Genomic DNA, 16,364 nt, shown 5'->3' with positions numbered 1-16,364 from the left:
ATAATATATTATAACCCCTTCAAGGACACAGTATTTTGTCCTCTCATTGTGCCACACACAGTATATTGCCCTCTGTAGTAACCCTACACACTGGAAAAATAAAATTTCTTCAGGGCTCCCCTACCAAAAATTGTTTTGAGAAAGACAGAAAAAGGCTAAAAACAAGCACTACACTCGTAGGGTTTGTTGGCACAGCGTTTTTTGTAAGGCAAAAAAAATCTGCCCCAAAATTCCTCCAGGAGTTTTGAAGCAAATTTTTAATTGACAGCTTTGTTTGACATTTTATTTTTTTTTTTTGCATTTTTTTTTTTAAGCCGTTGAAGCTAAATGCAGCCAAAAAAGCACCAAACAAGCACTGCAGGTATTTTCTGCCTGCTATTAATTTGATTTGGAGCTCAAAGGTTCAAACCACTTGAAGACTACAACCCCTCTACTCACAGTAACATAACCATCAGCCCCCTACTCACAGTGAAATCACCATCAGCCCGCCACTCTCACTAAATGACCATCAGCCCGCCACTCAGATTCCCCCTGTAGATAGTGCCACACAGTCCCCTTGTAGGTAGTGCCACAGAACCCCCTGTAGGTAGTGCCACACAGCCCCCTTGTAGGTAGTGCCACACAGCCCCTTGTAGGTAGTGCCACACAGCCCCTTGTAGGTAGTGCCACACAGCCCCTTGTAGGTGGTGCCACACAGCCCCCTGTAGGTGGTGCCACACTGCACCCTTTAGATAGTGCCATACGGCCCCCTGGTAGTTAGTGCCACACAGTCCACTTGTGGGTAGTGCCACAGAGCCCCTTTGTAGGTAGTGCCACACAGCCCCCTGTAGGTAGTGCCACACAGCCTCCTGTAGATAGTGCCACACAGCCCCCTTGTAGGTAGTGCCACACAGCCCCCTTGTAGGTAGTGCTACACAGCCCCCTTGTAGGTAGTGCTACACAGCCCCCTGTAGGTAGTGCCACACAGCCCCCTGTAGGTAGTGCCACACAGCCTCCTGTAGATAGTGCCACACAGCCCCCTTGTAGGTAGTGCCACACAGCCCCCTTGTAGGTAGTGCTACACAGCCCCCTTGTAGGTAGTGCTACACAGCCCCCTGTAGGTAGTGCCACACAGCCTCCTGTAGGTAGTGCCACACAGCCTCCTGTAGGTAGTGCCACACAGCCTCCTGTAGGTAGTGCTACACAGCCCCCTTGTAGGTAGTGCTACACAGCCCCCTGTAGGTAGTGCCACACAGCCCCCTTGTAGGTAGTGCCACACAGCCCCCTTGTAGGTAGTGCCACAGAGCCCCGTTGTAGGTAGTGCCACACAACCCCCTTGTAGGTAGTGCCACACAGCCCCCTGTAGGTAGTGCCACACAGCCTCCTGTAGGTAGTGCCACACAGCCGCTTGTAGCTAGTGCCACACAGCCCCCTTGTAGGTAGTGCTACACAGCCCCCTGTAGGTAGTGACACACAGCCTCCTGTAGGTAGTGCCACACAGCCGTTTGCAGGTAGTGCCACACAGTCCCCTTGTGGGTAGTGCCACAGAGCCCCCTTGTAGGTAGTGTCACAGAACCCCCTGTAGGTAGTGTCACACAGCCCCCTTGTAGGTAGTGCCACACAGCCCCCTTGTAGGTAATGCCACACAGTCCCTTTGTAGGTAGTGCCACACAGCCCCCTTGTAGGTAGTTCCACACAGCAGGCTGTAGGTAGTGTCACACAGCCCCCTTGTTGGTAGTGCCACACAGCCCCCTGGTAGGTAGTGCCACACAGCCACTTGTAGGTAGTGCCACACAGCCCCCTTGTAGGTAGTGCTACACAGCCCCCTGTAGGTAGTGCCACACAGCCTCCTGTAGGTAGTTCCACACAGCCGTTTGCAGGTAGTGCCACACAGTCCCCTTGTGGGTAGTGCCACAGAGCCCCCTTGTAGGTAGTGTCACAGAACCCCTTGTAGGTAGTGCCACACAGCCCCCTTGTAGGTAATGCCACACAGTCCCTTTGTAGGTAGTGCCACACAGCCCCCTTGTAATGCCACACAGTCCCTTTGTAGGTAGTGCCACACAGCCCCCTTGTAGGTAGTTCCACACAGCAGGCTGTAGGTAGTGTCACACAGCCCCCTTGTTGGTAGTGCCACACAGCCCCCTGGTAGGTAGTGCCACACAGCCCCCTGGTAGGTAGTGCCACACAGCCCCCTGGTAGGTAGTGCCACATAGCCCCCTGGTAGGTAGTGCCACATAGCCCCCTTGTAGGTAGTGCCACACAGCCCCCTTGTAGGTAGTGCCACACATCCCTGCTGTAGGTAGAGCCACACAGCCCACAGACCCCCCTGTAGATAGCAACCCCCTTCCTGCAGAAAGCACCACTGTAGCTCCCTTAAAGACCGGAATCCCCCTGTGGACAGTGACATCAGGGGCAACACCTAAAGCGGAATCCCCGTCCACAGCGTTGCCGACTCTGTGACCGGGGATTCCACTCCAGGAGTTGCCCCTGTCGTCTAGGACCATTTATGGACAGAGACAAAAAGCGTTTCGTCCTGGAGTGGAAACCCTGGGCACACGGGGATTCCGCTCCCTCAGGGAGCTACAGTGGCACTGGTAGATAGCAGAGTAGGAAGATATCTCCCTGCTCTGCTATAGTGGTGTCGCTACTGCTGCAGCAGCCGCAGCGGCTGATAGCGGCGCCCCCGCCCACCCTAGGGGGGACGGGGGCCGTCCCGACAGCCGGCACGGGCGCCCTAATGCCCGGTGTCACCACTAGCAGCCGCTATGGCTGCTACAGCGGTAGTATTGCCACTGAGTGAAGAAGCGGCCGGGCGGAAAGGCGGCTGCTGAGTCGTCGGCATGGGCGCTTCTGAAACAAGCAGGGGAAGGGAGCCAGCGCAGCGTCCCCTTCCACCTGCTGGAGTGATGCGCCCTGTGCCATGGCACAGGTCATACACCCCTAAGGCCGGCCCTGGCTGACAGGTCCTCTTTAAGCCTTCCTGGCTATCAGGGACCGGTTTTTGGATCTACCAGCGATCATTTGGCATCAATGGGGAAAGTTACGGCCAGAGATACATGTGAACGAATGGCCAGCCATGTGGTAAATGGACAGGTTGGGTCCGCCAGATTGGATACCACTGATACTTAAAGAGGCTCTGTCACCAGATTTTGCAACCCCTATCTGCTATTGCAGCAGATAGGCGCTGCAATGTAGATTACAGTAACGTTTTTATTTTTAAAAAACTAGCATTTTTGGCCAAGTTATGACCATTTTGGTATTTATGCAAATGAGGCTTGCAAAAGTACAACTGGGCGTGTTGAAAAGTAAAAGTACAACTGGGCGTGTATTATGTGCGTACATTGGGGCGTTTATTATGTGCGTACATCGGGGGGCGTGTTTACTACTTTTACTAGCTGGGCGTTGTGTATAGAAGTAACATGCACTTCTCTTCAGAACGCCCAGCTTCTGGCAGTGCAGACACAGCCGTGTTCTCAAGAGATCACGCTGTGTCGTCACTCACAGGTCCTGCATCGTGTCAGACGAGCGAGGACACATCGGCACCAGAGGCTACAGATGATTCTGCAGCAGCATCGGCGTTTGCAGGTAAATCGATGTAGCTACTTACCTGCAAACGCTGATGCTGCTGCAGAATCAACTGTAGCCTCTGGTGCCGATGTGGCCGACACGATGCAGGACCTGTGAGTGACGTCACAGATCTGCACTGCCAGAAGCTGGGCGTTCTGAAGAGAAGTGGATGATACTTCTCATCAGAACGCCCAGCTAGTAAAAGTGGTAAACACGCCCCGATGTACGCACATAATACAAGCCCACTTGTACTTTTACTTTTCAACACGCCCAGTTGTACTTTTGCAAGCCTAATTTGCATAAATACGAAAATGGTCATAACTTGGCCAAAAATGCTCGTTTTTTATAATTAAAAACGTTACTGTAATCTACATTGCAGCGCCTATCTGCTGCAATAGCAGATAGGGGTTGCAAAATCTGGTGACAGAGCCTCTTTAAAGGCTCTCTAATCTAAATCATACAGGAGGGTCTCAAGAAGGGGACCCCTTGTTTGATGTCCATATGGCCCAATAGGGATTATGGAAAGGGGCCGTTTCTCTACTCTGAGTATCTGAAACATTTCTGTATTGAAGCTCTATATAAAAACTTAGATGTGCAGTGAAGAATCAGAATGGGGTTCTGTGTTACAAAACACTACATTTGACATGATGCCATCTCTGATCTTCACTCACTGGTACTTGAAATATTTAGGGCCTGCATATCTGAAAATCTGGGATGAAGTGGTTAAAGGGAATAAGGTCTTAAGACATTCACAGAGTTCAGACCTAATTCTCCGACTTGATGAGCTCGGAAAAGTCAACTTCTCAATACTCGGTGTATCCAGCGTTATATTTCCAAAGAAAACTGGGAACGGTTTCAAATTCAATTCATTACAGAGCTATAAAAACAGTACCCTCCACCTTGGATGTTAGACAGACATTAGTGATTAGTGAAGTATTTTTTTTAATTTTCTCTGGGATATTAAGTCCTCGGGCTAGGATCAAAAACCAATGAATAAAGAAGGGGTCTACTGAGAAACAATTGGTGCACTTGAAGTTCATGTTTACCAAAAGCCCTATACATTTGAATAGCATTTTTATTTCTGCTTTATGTTTTTATTATGTAGATGGATGGGGAAGTGAACTCAATTATAGGAGGATATTGATAACATGGAGCCTATCAGCGATTATTTGTAGTGAGATAAATACCATCTATCTATCTATCTATCTATCTATCTATCTATCTATCTATCTATCTATCTATCTATCTATCTATCTATCTATCTATCTATCTATCTATCTATCTATCTATCTATCTATCTATCTATCCTTATTATTTTATTAGGAGTAAGCAGAAGCCCTAAGGATGTTGTCTCAGGGGAGGCATTGAATCCATATCACTAGGATAATCATCAATGTCCGATTCGTGGTGGTCTGAACTCTGTTACCCTTGCCAATTGCTAGAACAAAAATGCAGCCGGGCTAGGGAAAGCGCTGTGCCATGTTTTTCCATTGACTATAATTGGCCAACCATGCGGCCTCCAGAAAAAAGGTGAGCGGAGATACGAGGTGGTGAAATGGCACATCGCTTTCTTAGTACCACTGCCACTTTGTTCTGGCGATTGGCAAGGGTCACATCGTTTGGACCCCTATTTATCAGACATTGATGGGACACCCTAGCGATTCAGTCAGAAGTAGCGTTCTCTTAAGGATTGCTGCTACGGCCAAAAAAACAATAGCCAGTGCTAGCGACACCGCTAAATGCCTCTGTATTACAGTATGCCACGATTTGGTGCCTTTGTCTAAAATCATTGGCGCGTGACGGCACTGTATGGGCCCATAGTAGGCTATGGGTGCCAAATTATGGATTTGTACAGGGAAAAGCCATAATATGGCAGTGTGCATGGGCTGCTGATTTGCATTTTTATAGACACCTATTAAATTTGTACAGGTCTAAATATAACTTCCAGTGTTCTCTAACCCGACCAACGTTCATACTGAAATTCAATCCTGTGTTCTGCGCGATCACAACAGAGATTTGATACTGGCTGTCTCAACCAATCACAATAAAATATCCTGCACCGGGAACAGTTTAGCCGTGATTCGTTACTCTTATTATTGTTCACAGTCATTTCACTTCATGTAGTTGTGGTTTGATTTAAAATGATACATATCACATTTTATGTTGTTGCCATCGCTCTGTACTTGCTCTGCAGAACAATTTGTTAAACAGCCCTAAATTTAATTAAAACAAAATAGTAATTTAATTCCCTGAGTTATTCTCTCAGTGAAATATTTTACTATTTTATGCAACCTTTTCCCAGTTATAGTATCCTAAATGAATAACAGAGACTGGGCGACAACTATTTCACCATTATAGCACTCATAATGGTGGTCATGGTTGACACTGAGAATCCCAAAAAAACTTAAAGGGCTTGTAAATCTACACTGCATGAAATAATACATTCTTCCTCCTCTTTTCTCTCTCCTTCTGCTGCCTGTGTTACTGTCAGTCTTTACTGCACTTCTGGGATTCTATTCATAAACCCAAAAGCTCAGTCCCATTCAGATAGGATAAATTCTACTGCAACGCTGATATAAAAATGGAATTTGAGTGGTAAGGTGGATGAATATGTATAGTGGTCTCCTGGAATTTCTATTAAATATAATAATTCATATTTTTTAATCAGGCTACTTATAACAGGGTTATTCATTAAATCACTTACTTTTCGTATCAATCATAGACTTTAATTGAGGGTGACTATTCATGTGTGGCCAAATCTCTCCTGGGAACAGTTCTCCAGTGGTCAGACCTCCCCGATTGCACTTTTATGGCATATCCAGTGATTTGTCTGAAAATTCTTTTACGATTCTCCAAAGAAACTAAACTAACATTACTTGAATATCCTTTATTGGAATGAATAAAATCCCAATGATAATTACTGCATTCCTGTGCTGTAGTCTTACTGGGGTGTGTTACTCTTCAGCTTGTGGTGGAGTTGGCCTGTATGAACCTCACAGTCTTGAGCCTCTTTGCTTTGTTTGCTCATTAAAATATTTTGTATAGACATTTTATTGTGTTTTTTTAGTTTACTAGAGAAGTCATATAAAGTATAATAACCACAGGTGGAAACCATTTATATCATTGTGCACAAATGAAATGTAGCTGTGGCCAAGCAGTGGCGGGGCACCCTCAGTAAGTGCAAAATACGGCAATTGAGAACTTCTCAGCAGTTATGTCCGATTCCAAGTTATCTCTATTATATACTCAAACGACAAAGCTAGATAGTGTGATACATGCGGTCACCACTGGCTACAGGGGCTTGCAATCTCCAGACCCCGAGGCCCTTAGTTTACCAGGCCACGTAAGAAAGCAGGATTACTAGAGGATGGTGCAACGGCTTCTTCAAATTGCACAGTGATGGAATAATGTTAGAAGGAGCTATCTCATTATACGCAACTGAAGATATATTATATTTGAGTAGTGGCATGTGGTCATTGATAGCTATGGAGGACCTGGGCAGGGCCTGTCTTAGAGGTGTGCAACCTATGTTTGTTGCCAAAGGTGCATTGGTGTCTCTGCGGAGGGGGCACCACCGATATTCTGTTACTGGAGGCTTGCAACCACCATAAATCTTAATATTCATTTTACAATAATTTTGTTGATATATTGTATAGCACTGGTATTAGATTACTTTATATATGGTGCCGTTTTGTTTTTTTGTTACTATATGTTGGTATTATTTGAGAAGTGTATGGTGGTATTTACTTACACTGTGCAGTATATTATTTTTGTAGTGTATGATGCTAGCAGCACTATATAGCATTGTTATTTAGGTGGTTGTATGTAAGTGCTATTTGGGCGACGCATGACGCTGTTGTTTGAGCACTATATTGTGTGGTGTTAGTTATTTATATAATGTATGAGAATTGACTATAGATGGGCACCAACAGAAGTTGCCGCGTCGCGCACCATCCAACGTAAGGCCAGTCCTGGCCCGGGTATAGCTTAGGGCAAAGTCTTGAACGGCCAAGCTACACCCCTGCTGGCCTTCAAAGTAACACCTTAACAAAACAGTAATATAACTCCTTTTCATTGTATTCAACCATGAACACTTGAAGGACTTCATACTTTAAAAGTGTCTTGAGAAATATCGGCCTTGTTGTCCACAGCAAACAATTAGTGTCCTGCTAAAAATAGTATGGCCAGTCGCATCTTAAGACTATGTACGATGTCATCTCTGGCATTTAAGACTATTGAGACCTTATTGTGAGGCATGAATTAAAGCCTATGTATACACCTGTATAACATGAGGATTGCTTCAAGGGTGGAATGCAGTGCCCCATGGAGGCATCATATGGCGGCACATGGAGCGTCTACGGGTCCATAATACAGAACAATACTAAATAAATTGTATAATGTGAAATGCGTACATGTGACTATAATCTCCCCAATAATCCCTTACCTGCAGGTGATAGTTAGTGAGTCATTGGTATTGATCACAATTTCGTCAGTGGTGATGTCCAGAACAGGCGGGGTCATAGAATATCCACTCACCAGATCTAAAAAGTCAAAAACCAGAAGAGAATACAGTTAAATAAACAGATCTCTCAAATCCGGGCTCTTGTTTCACATTTCAAATTAATTCTGCTAATTGAAGACGAAGTCTTCGCCATTTAGCCGGAGTAACTACCACCCAACTCCCATCTGTGTCAACATATTTAAGAAAGTTAAACAAAGTCCTCTTCATATTTAGGCAAAACTCCTGGGGAATGTTTTATGTCAGAAACCCACTGCGGCACAGGCCCCGGACTTCAGAATTAATGCCGATCCCGGAGCTAATGACTCTTGTTTGAAAACCTAGAACACAGCGTATGTATATTGGTTTGGGGGCGGGGGAGGAAATAATTTCATCCATCACATCTGATTGCAGTACTTAGAACGAGAGCAATTTACTAGACCTCTAATTAAAACATCCCAGGCATTGTTTTTATTTCTTTCCCAAGTCCTCTTTGAAAATGTGTCATTTATTGTGATTTTGGCTAAATGAAGTAAAAGAAAAACTTTCAACACCAGCGCCTGTTTCTTTTGATGAAAAGCAGAGACATCAACTAAATGATGTAGTTCCATGAAAAAGGCCAAATGCATTTATATGTACCTGCTGCCTGCACACTTTAGAAGTTCTACATTTGTAAGCCTCAAATTATGCCTGCTCGTACATTTCCCTAATATATAAGAGCAGGTTCGGAAAAGTACTATGTTGGACCACTGGACATCATGTAGTGGAAGTACCTGGATGGTCGTCTGGTAGGCCAGTCCAGCACCATCAGGGTTTTATGTCGTCTGTGTGCCGCGCATGGAAATCACGCGCAGAACACGGACCCATTGGTTTCAATGGGGCCTTTCACACATGCAGGAGTTTTCACGCAGCGAGAGTTCGTTGCGTGAACCTCACTGCATGTCCTATATTGGTGTGTTATCACACACCTATGCGCCCATTGAAGACAATGGGTGCGTGAAAATCCCGCATCGCACACGGATGCACATCTGTGTGCGGTGTGTTATTTTACGCATCAATTCAATTGAATATAATTTTTTTTAAAAAGAGCTGTGTGAGTGCGTGAATAATACATGCCACTGATGCATAACGCAAAACAGTGTGGGGTCCGTGTGTTGGACCCCCCTACCGATCATATACTGATGACCTATCCTGTGGATAGGTCATCATTATGAAAAACCGCCCTGTGCCCGGACAAACCCTTTAACCATGAAATGAGTAAAATAAATATCAGCTGAGCATGAAATGCAATAGTAAATCAGGAGAAGAGGTTTCTGAGACTCAAGTATCGGACAAGGTGCCAGATTCTAATTTAACCAGCAAATCACAAAGTAGATTTATGAAGTTAGGTATGGAAATGTGCGGCTTAGCAGCATTTATAATGGAGAACCCATATTTAGTAGCCATGCCACACACTGTCAGATACATGAGCTATTTGCAGAGTGAAATCTATGTTTAATCCAGCTGCTCTCTGCACTTTATCTCTACATGCACTTAAACTAATTCTTGCTTTATATACAACAAAAAGTCAAAGTTTCAAACACTTCATTTCTGTTACCAACAGTCTGACACTTGCGAAATTAAAGAACTTGTCATTGACTATTTCATGGTGGTGGCACAGGAATTATATGCCAAGAGGGTGACCTCATTTTATGGCATTGTATAAAAAACCAAAAGGAAAACCTTCTAATTGATGGTTTGGATTACATGCAAATTGCCTGGCAGTAAGAACTGGGAAGTTAATGGAGATTAATGAGGTTTTAAACTCAGTCCGTCCACCTCCTGAAACATGGTGTTGTTTTTTTGGCTAGATGTGGAGCTATGTGAAAGAAAAGGAGATTGTGTAAAAAGGGTACAGCGGGAAACGACTGTTATGCTGCATTGTGAGACCTAAAGGCTGAGTGAGGACAATATGGTTGAGATGACAATGACCACATTTACACATGGAGATTTGTGACTGATTTTCAGTGCAGATTCTGCACAAAAATTCTGCCCCAAATGTACAGCAGAAAACAATTGAATTGGGCGTTATCAAATCCTGTTAAAAAATTCTGAAAAAATATGTGCAGCTTTGAGGGCATGCTGTGGAAATTACAACGACTTAGGCCTTATTCAGACGAATAATGGCTGTCACATGGACGCATGTATTTTAATGGAGCCGTTCTCACGGTAGTTGTTTCAACGGACTGTGTGAAGGGTCCATTGAAAAATAGAACATGTCCTATTTCCTCCGTTTTCACGGATCCCTCCATAGACTCAAGTCTATGGGGATGCATGAAAACGGGACTCGTACGGGGGCAACGAGTCCGTTCGAGTTTCCCCCACGTTCGTCTGAATAAGGCCTAAAGGCCAGTTGCAGTTTTTGGCTCGTTTTTTTGAGTCAAATACAGGAGTGGACATAGAATAAAGGAGATGCATCAATCTTTTCTTTCATTTTTGATCCATTACCGGGTTTGGCTAAAAAAAACGGAGTAAAAACCGCATCAAAACTGTGTGTGTGATCCTGGCCTATGAGTACGGTTTTGGCTTAAAAATATGGATGCAAAATACTGACCAAATGTGCATTGTGTGAAAGTGGCCTTAGACCATGTTCACTTGGAGGATTTTCCATGTGGAAAAATCCGATGTCGATTTGGACAAGATTCCACAGTAGAAATACAAAGCTAAACCTCGGATTTCTGCAGCGGTTTTGCAGTAACAACTTCTGCACACAGATAAGCCATATTTAATCTCCATGTGGCTGTTCAGTTGTGGATAACACGTCAAAAGTAACGCTAACATTTTTGCCCCATATGAACAACGGGGCGATTTCCCATTGAAGACAATGGGAGACATTTTACATGCGGAAATAATGTGAAATACAATGCCAAAGATTCACTTGAGTAGGAGCAGAGCTGATGTAACCCGGCACGGCCGCTCTACAGTCGTCAGAGTCTGCTGCTTCTGGCACCGACTAATGCATAATATCCAGTGTCCAGAGGAAGCCGGAACAGCTGATTGGTTGTCGGACCCCCACCAATGATATACTGATGACCTATCCTAAGGATAGGTCATCAGTATGAAAATCTGCCCCATGCCCAGAAAATATATTTATCACCTATCCACAGGATAGGTGATAAATATCTAATCATGGGGTCCGACGGTTGTGACCCCCAACCGATTAAGAAAACAAGCTTACCTTGCCGTTCCTGGGTTCATCATAGGAATTGGGCGCTACTGCGCATGCTCGACCACCGCTTTATTAATTTCTACGTGGCTGCCATACTCCGTATAAATAAGAGTAAATGGCAGCCTGTATTTAGCTGATGGATTCATGCGGCATTGATGCTGTGCTCTATTATCGGATTGTTGCAGAGATTCTGATAACACATTAGCAAATTGTAGTATATATTTTTTATAGGATATACTGTATATCAAAAAGTGAGGTTATGCTTTCAATTCATTTCTATGGAACACCACTTTTACATGGACAGGCTGTTTGTTGGTTACTTTGGCTAATAGGTAGACTGCTGAAACAGGGACACCCAGTTATGTAAATGCCCTTAAAAGTAGACAATCCAAAAGAGATGCTCCATTTAACAAAATGTCAGGGGCAGAATATTTAAAGAGAACCTATCACGAGGTCATATAATTTGAATTGGTTTACTGATCTGAATAGCAATGTCTCTCTGATTCCAGGGCTATTTTTCTTTTTTTCCTAGACCCTTCTGTTCCAGAGATATGGCCCACTGTTTTGTTGGCTCACTCTATGCTAATTTTCTGTAGTTAGCCAACAGAGCGTGAACTACCCGCAAGTTGCCTCGTGCTGGTTGGTCAGCGCCAGAGGCAGGAAAGTTAGCCCCACCCCGTTGGCTTACTACAGCAAATTAGCATATAGGGAGCCAACACAACAGTGGGCCATATCTTTGGAATGGAGTACAGGAAAAAAAGAAAAATAGCGCTGGAATCAGGGAGACAGCGCTATGTATGTCAGTTAACCAGTTCAACTTATATGACCTAGTGACAGGTCCTCTTCTCATCCCTGACATACATGGGTTTCATGATGATGGATGTTGCTATGATTTTAGACTTCCACTACCACTTATTAGTCCTATAAGGTAAGCGCAGGCTGGAGACAGTCTCTATAGACTATGTCGGCAGAGTCTAGTGAGGACATACTACTGTGTTAGGGACACATTAGTGGAGATTTTTACTTGCATGATGTTCTATATAAGGGTATGTGCACACGTAGTGACCAAAAACGTCTGAAAATACAGAGCTGTTTTCAAGGGAAAACAGCCCCTGATTTTCAGACGTTTTTTGAGCAACTCGCGTTTTTCGCGGCGTTTTTCGCGTAGTTTTCGCTGCGTTTTTTACGTCCGTTTTTGGAGCTGTTTTTATTGGAGTCTATGAGAAAACAGCTCCAAAAACGTCCAAAGAAGTGTCCTGCACTTCTTTTGACGAGGCTGTATTTTTACGCGTCGTCGTTTGACAGCTGTCAAACGACGACGCGTAAATGACAGGTCGTCTGCACAGTACGTCGGCAAACCCATTCAAATGAATGGGCAGATGTTTGCCGACGTATTGTAGCCCTATTTTCAGACGTAAAACGAGGCATAATACGCCTCATTTACGTCTGAAAATAGGTCGTGTGAACCCAGCCTTATGAATTCAGAGAATAAATTTACATTAATTCTAGTATAATAATACTACAACTGTATGCACTGATTTTTAGTCAAAATTTAGGCATGAAGTATAGATATTAAGCATTATATTGTATTGGGGATTATTGCAATTCTCATAGTTTCCCACAAAAATGTTCACTGTCATCATGAAAATATTTCAAATTCTTCGCGAAACCACTAACAATATAAACCATACATTGTTACTTTTGTAAGGAATTCTTGTGGCCACCTGGCTAGATTAGGTTTCCCCATCTAAGGCTCTGTTCACATTTGCGCTGCAGGCTACATTTGAAGTCTCCGTAGCAGATTACCTCACATTTGATGGAAAAAATAGCGCAGCAGTCAACGCTATTTTTAAAGCAAACCGACAGACACCATGATGGAACCCAACTGAGCCCATTATAAGTCCACTCTCTGAATGGACAAAGGAGAGAAGCTTTACAGAAGTGCTGATGGTCATCACTACAGACCTTCTTCTCACTTAATTGATGTCACTAAGTACCAGTTCTCCTGTTCACTCCTGGTAGCCATATAGCTTCTGTTGATAAAGCCAGGGCTACACTTAGGCCTAGTTCACACAGAGCTTTTTGACAGGTAGAAAAAATCTTCCTCAAAATTCCTTCAGGAATTTTGAGGCAGATTTTTAATTGCCAGAGTTTTTGGGCGTTATAGTTTTTAAGTTTTTTTGCTTGTGGCCGTCGAATATAAGGTCATAGGTGGAAATCACTTGAAGAAATAGCATGCTGCTCTTATTTTCCGCTAGTGGCGAAAGCCACCCAGGAAAAAAAAACACCTTTGCCTCTCATTAGCGCCAAAGAACTCCGTGTGAACTGACAATTAGGCGCCATGCACACGACCATGGTTTACACAGATACATGTGTGGGCCGCAAATCTGGACCGGAAAAATCTCAGGACATGTCATTATACAGCCTGGATTTGGGGATTCACCAATACTGATGAATTGTTGTGGATCCGTGAGTCCTGATGACACACACAGGTTTTGGACCACAACGGACGTGTTGTTTTGCGAACCGCAAAACCAATGCGGTTATGTGCATGAGGCCTTAGGGTATGTTCACACGGCGGGGGTCCGTAACGGCTGAAATAACGGGGATGTTTCAGCCTGAAAACATCCCCGTAATTTCAGCCGTACCGGCATGTGCAGGCGCTTGAACGCCGCGTCAATTACGGCCGTACTTAGCGCTGCTATTCATTGGAGTCAATGAATAGCGGCTCCAATTACGGCCAAAGAAGTGACAGGTCACTTCTTCTACGCGGGCGTCAATTTACGCGCCGTCATTTGACAGCGGCGCGTAAATATACGCCTCGTGTGAACAGACAAACGTCTGCCCATTGCTTTCAATGGGCAGATGTTTGTCAGCGCTATTGAGGCGCTATTTTCGGGCGTAATTCGGGGCAAAAACGCCCGATTTACGTCCGTAAATAGGCCGTGTGAACATACCCTTAGACTAGACTAGACCTACTGATTGATTTTAACTATTGAGCTACAGCTGCAGTCCAAATTAATACATTGATTTGCATGCAATCTTGTGGACTGCAGCTGTAGCTCAATAGTTAAAATCAATCAGTAGCGCTACAAAAAGTCTTGGTCTATTATTACTATAATTTCACCAAGAATTGGGTATAGCCAAGCAAAGGTTAACCCTTCATTTTCTGAGCTATCATTTGAACAGTTCCTAATTAACAATGACTGCTTGTAGGTCTGAACAATTAGTGAGTTCTCACATCTCAGACTCCACAGTAGATGTGATGAAAACTGTTCTGACATGAAATAAACAATAACTTAACGTCTCTTGTAGTGAAACACTTGAGCCAGCAAATATAGTCTATAAATCCTTCCACACCAAACTTAACATATGCACTCACACACCGATCAGCCATAACAGTAAAACTAAGCGACCTTGGTTTATCACTCCAGCAGATCACTACGTGCCTAGGCCGAGATATCAGCAACGTTGTTCAATGTTGCATGTCCCCTAGGTTGGGAGAACAACAGACAGGAATGACAGCAAGAGGTGCGTGGAGGCGTCGGACCGCATGATTGGAAGAATGGGGCGTAGTGATCCATTTTGTACTCCAAGTGATATTGGAAGTCACATCGTAAGCCTAGGGCGGCAACCAATGTCAACACAAACCATCAGAAGGCGTTTGCACGACACTGGGCTACGAGCCAGATGTCCAGCTACAGGTGTTCCATTGACCACACGCAGTGTCTATAGTGAACACCACCTTTCTGTGAGAGCACTGACAAATGGGTGTTACGATTCCTCTTGTCAAAGGGCTGTGTCCCTACATACTGACAGTCTCCAACCATCGCCAACAGTATAGCACTGTGTAGGGACACATCCCCTTGACAATGGGAATGGTAACATGCATTTGTACATTAGTCCTGGATACGCAAAGACTTTATGTGGAATACAAGGATTTCCTACAACAGACATGTCAGGACAGCGGACATATCCTTTGTAGATCCAGTGACTTACAAGTGACATCTTCTCTGATGGGCATCATTCTCCTTTCTACTACATCTCACACAAACCGGTATGATGACTTCTCCTGATGAGACATGTTTGCTCCTCGCTTCTGCAGCCATTTCCAGCCTCTATAGAACACAAAATTCAGACACCAAGGCTCAGAAACATACATTAGAGGGGTTGTCTGGGCACGGACCGGTTTTTCATACTGGTGACCTATCGATGTGCCCGGACAACCCCTTTTACTCAGACTAATACAGACCCTAGTCCTTCTAAATTATTTCTGTCCCAAGACCCCCCTAAACAAATTCCGGCCCCCAAACAAGCACCCTAAATAAATACAGAACCCAGAACAAGCACCCTAAATAAATACAGACCCCAGCACAAGCACCCTAAATACAGACCTCGGACCAGACCCCTAAATACAGACCCCAGACCTGAGCCCCTAAACTAATGACCCCAGACCTGACTCCCTAAACTAATACAGAACCCAGACCCCCTAAACTAATACAGACACTAAACCAGTCCACCTAAATACAAACCCCATAAACTAATAGACCCCAGACCAAACCCCTAAATACAGACCCCAGGCCAGACCCCCTAAACTAATACAGACCCCAGACCAGACCCCCTAAATATAGACCCCAAACCTTCGAAATACAGACCCCAGACCAGGCCCCTAAATACAGACCCCAGACCAGACTCCCTAAATATACAGACCCCAGACAAGACCGCTTAAACTACTAAAGACCCCCTAAATACAGACCCCATAAACTAATACAGACCCCAGACCAGACCCCCTAAATATAGACCCCAGACCTCCTAAATACAGACCCCTAAATACAGACCCCAGACCAGACTCCCTAAATATACAGACCCCAGACAAGACCCCTTAAACTACTACAGCCCCCTAAATACAGACCCCTTAAACTAATACAGACCCCCTAAATACAGACTCCAGACCACCTAAATACAGATAGGGTATGTGCACACACACTAATTACGTCCGTAATTGACGGACGTATTTCGGCCGCAAGTAGTGGACCGAACAGAGTGCAGGGAGCCGGGCTCCTAGCATCATAGTTATGTACGATGCTAGGAGTCCCTGCCTCTCCGTGGAAC

General features: G+C 44.6%; 1 protein-coding gene across 1 annotated transcript in view; it reads right to left on the bottom strand.

The window, feature by feature from the left end:
* FLT4 (fms related receptor tyrosine kinase 4) overlaps positions 1-16,364 on the bottom strand; it is a 212,944-nt gene that overhangs the window by 87,600 nt on the left and 108,980 nt on the right. The window contains exon 2 of the mRNA XM_075856190.1: positions 7,991-8,087. Coding sequence (XP_075712305.1) covers positions 7,991-8,087 — 97 coding nt within the window. The remainder of the gene's footprint in view (positions 1-7,990; positions 8,088-16,364) is intronic.

Source organism: Rhinoderma darwinii, chromosome 3 (assembly GCF_050947455.1).
Source record: "Rhinoderma darwinii isolate aRhiDar2 chromosome 3, aRhiDar2.hap1, whole genome shotgun sequence".
NCBI lineage: Eukaryota > Metazoa > Chordata > Amphibia > Anura > Rhinodermatidae > Rhinoderma > Rhinoderma darwinii.
The sequence above is the reverse complement of the archived record's forward strand: the minus strand, read 5'-3'. Positions and strand labels throughout refer to the sequence as shown.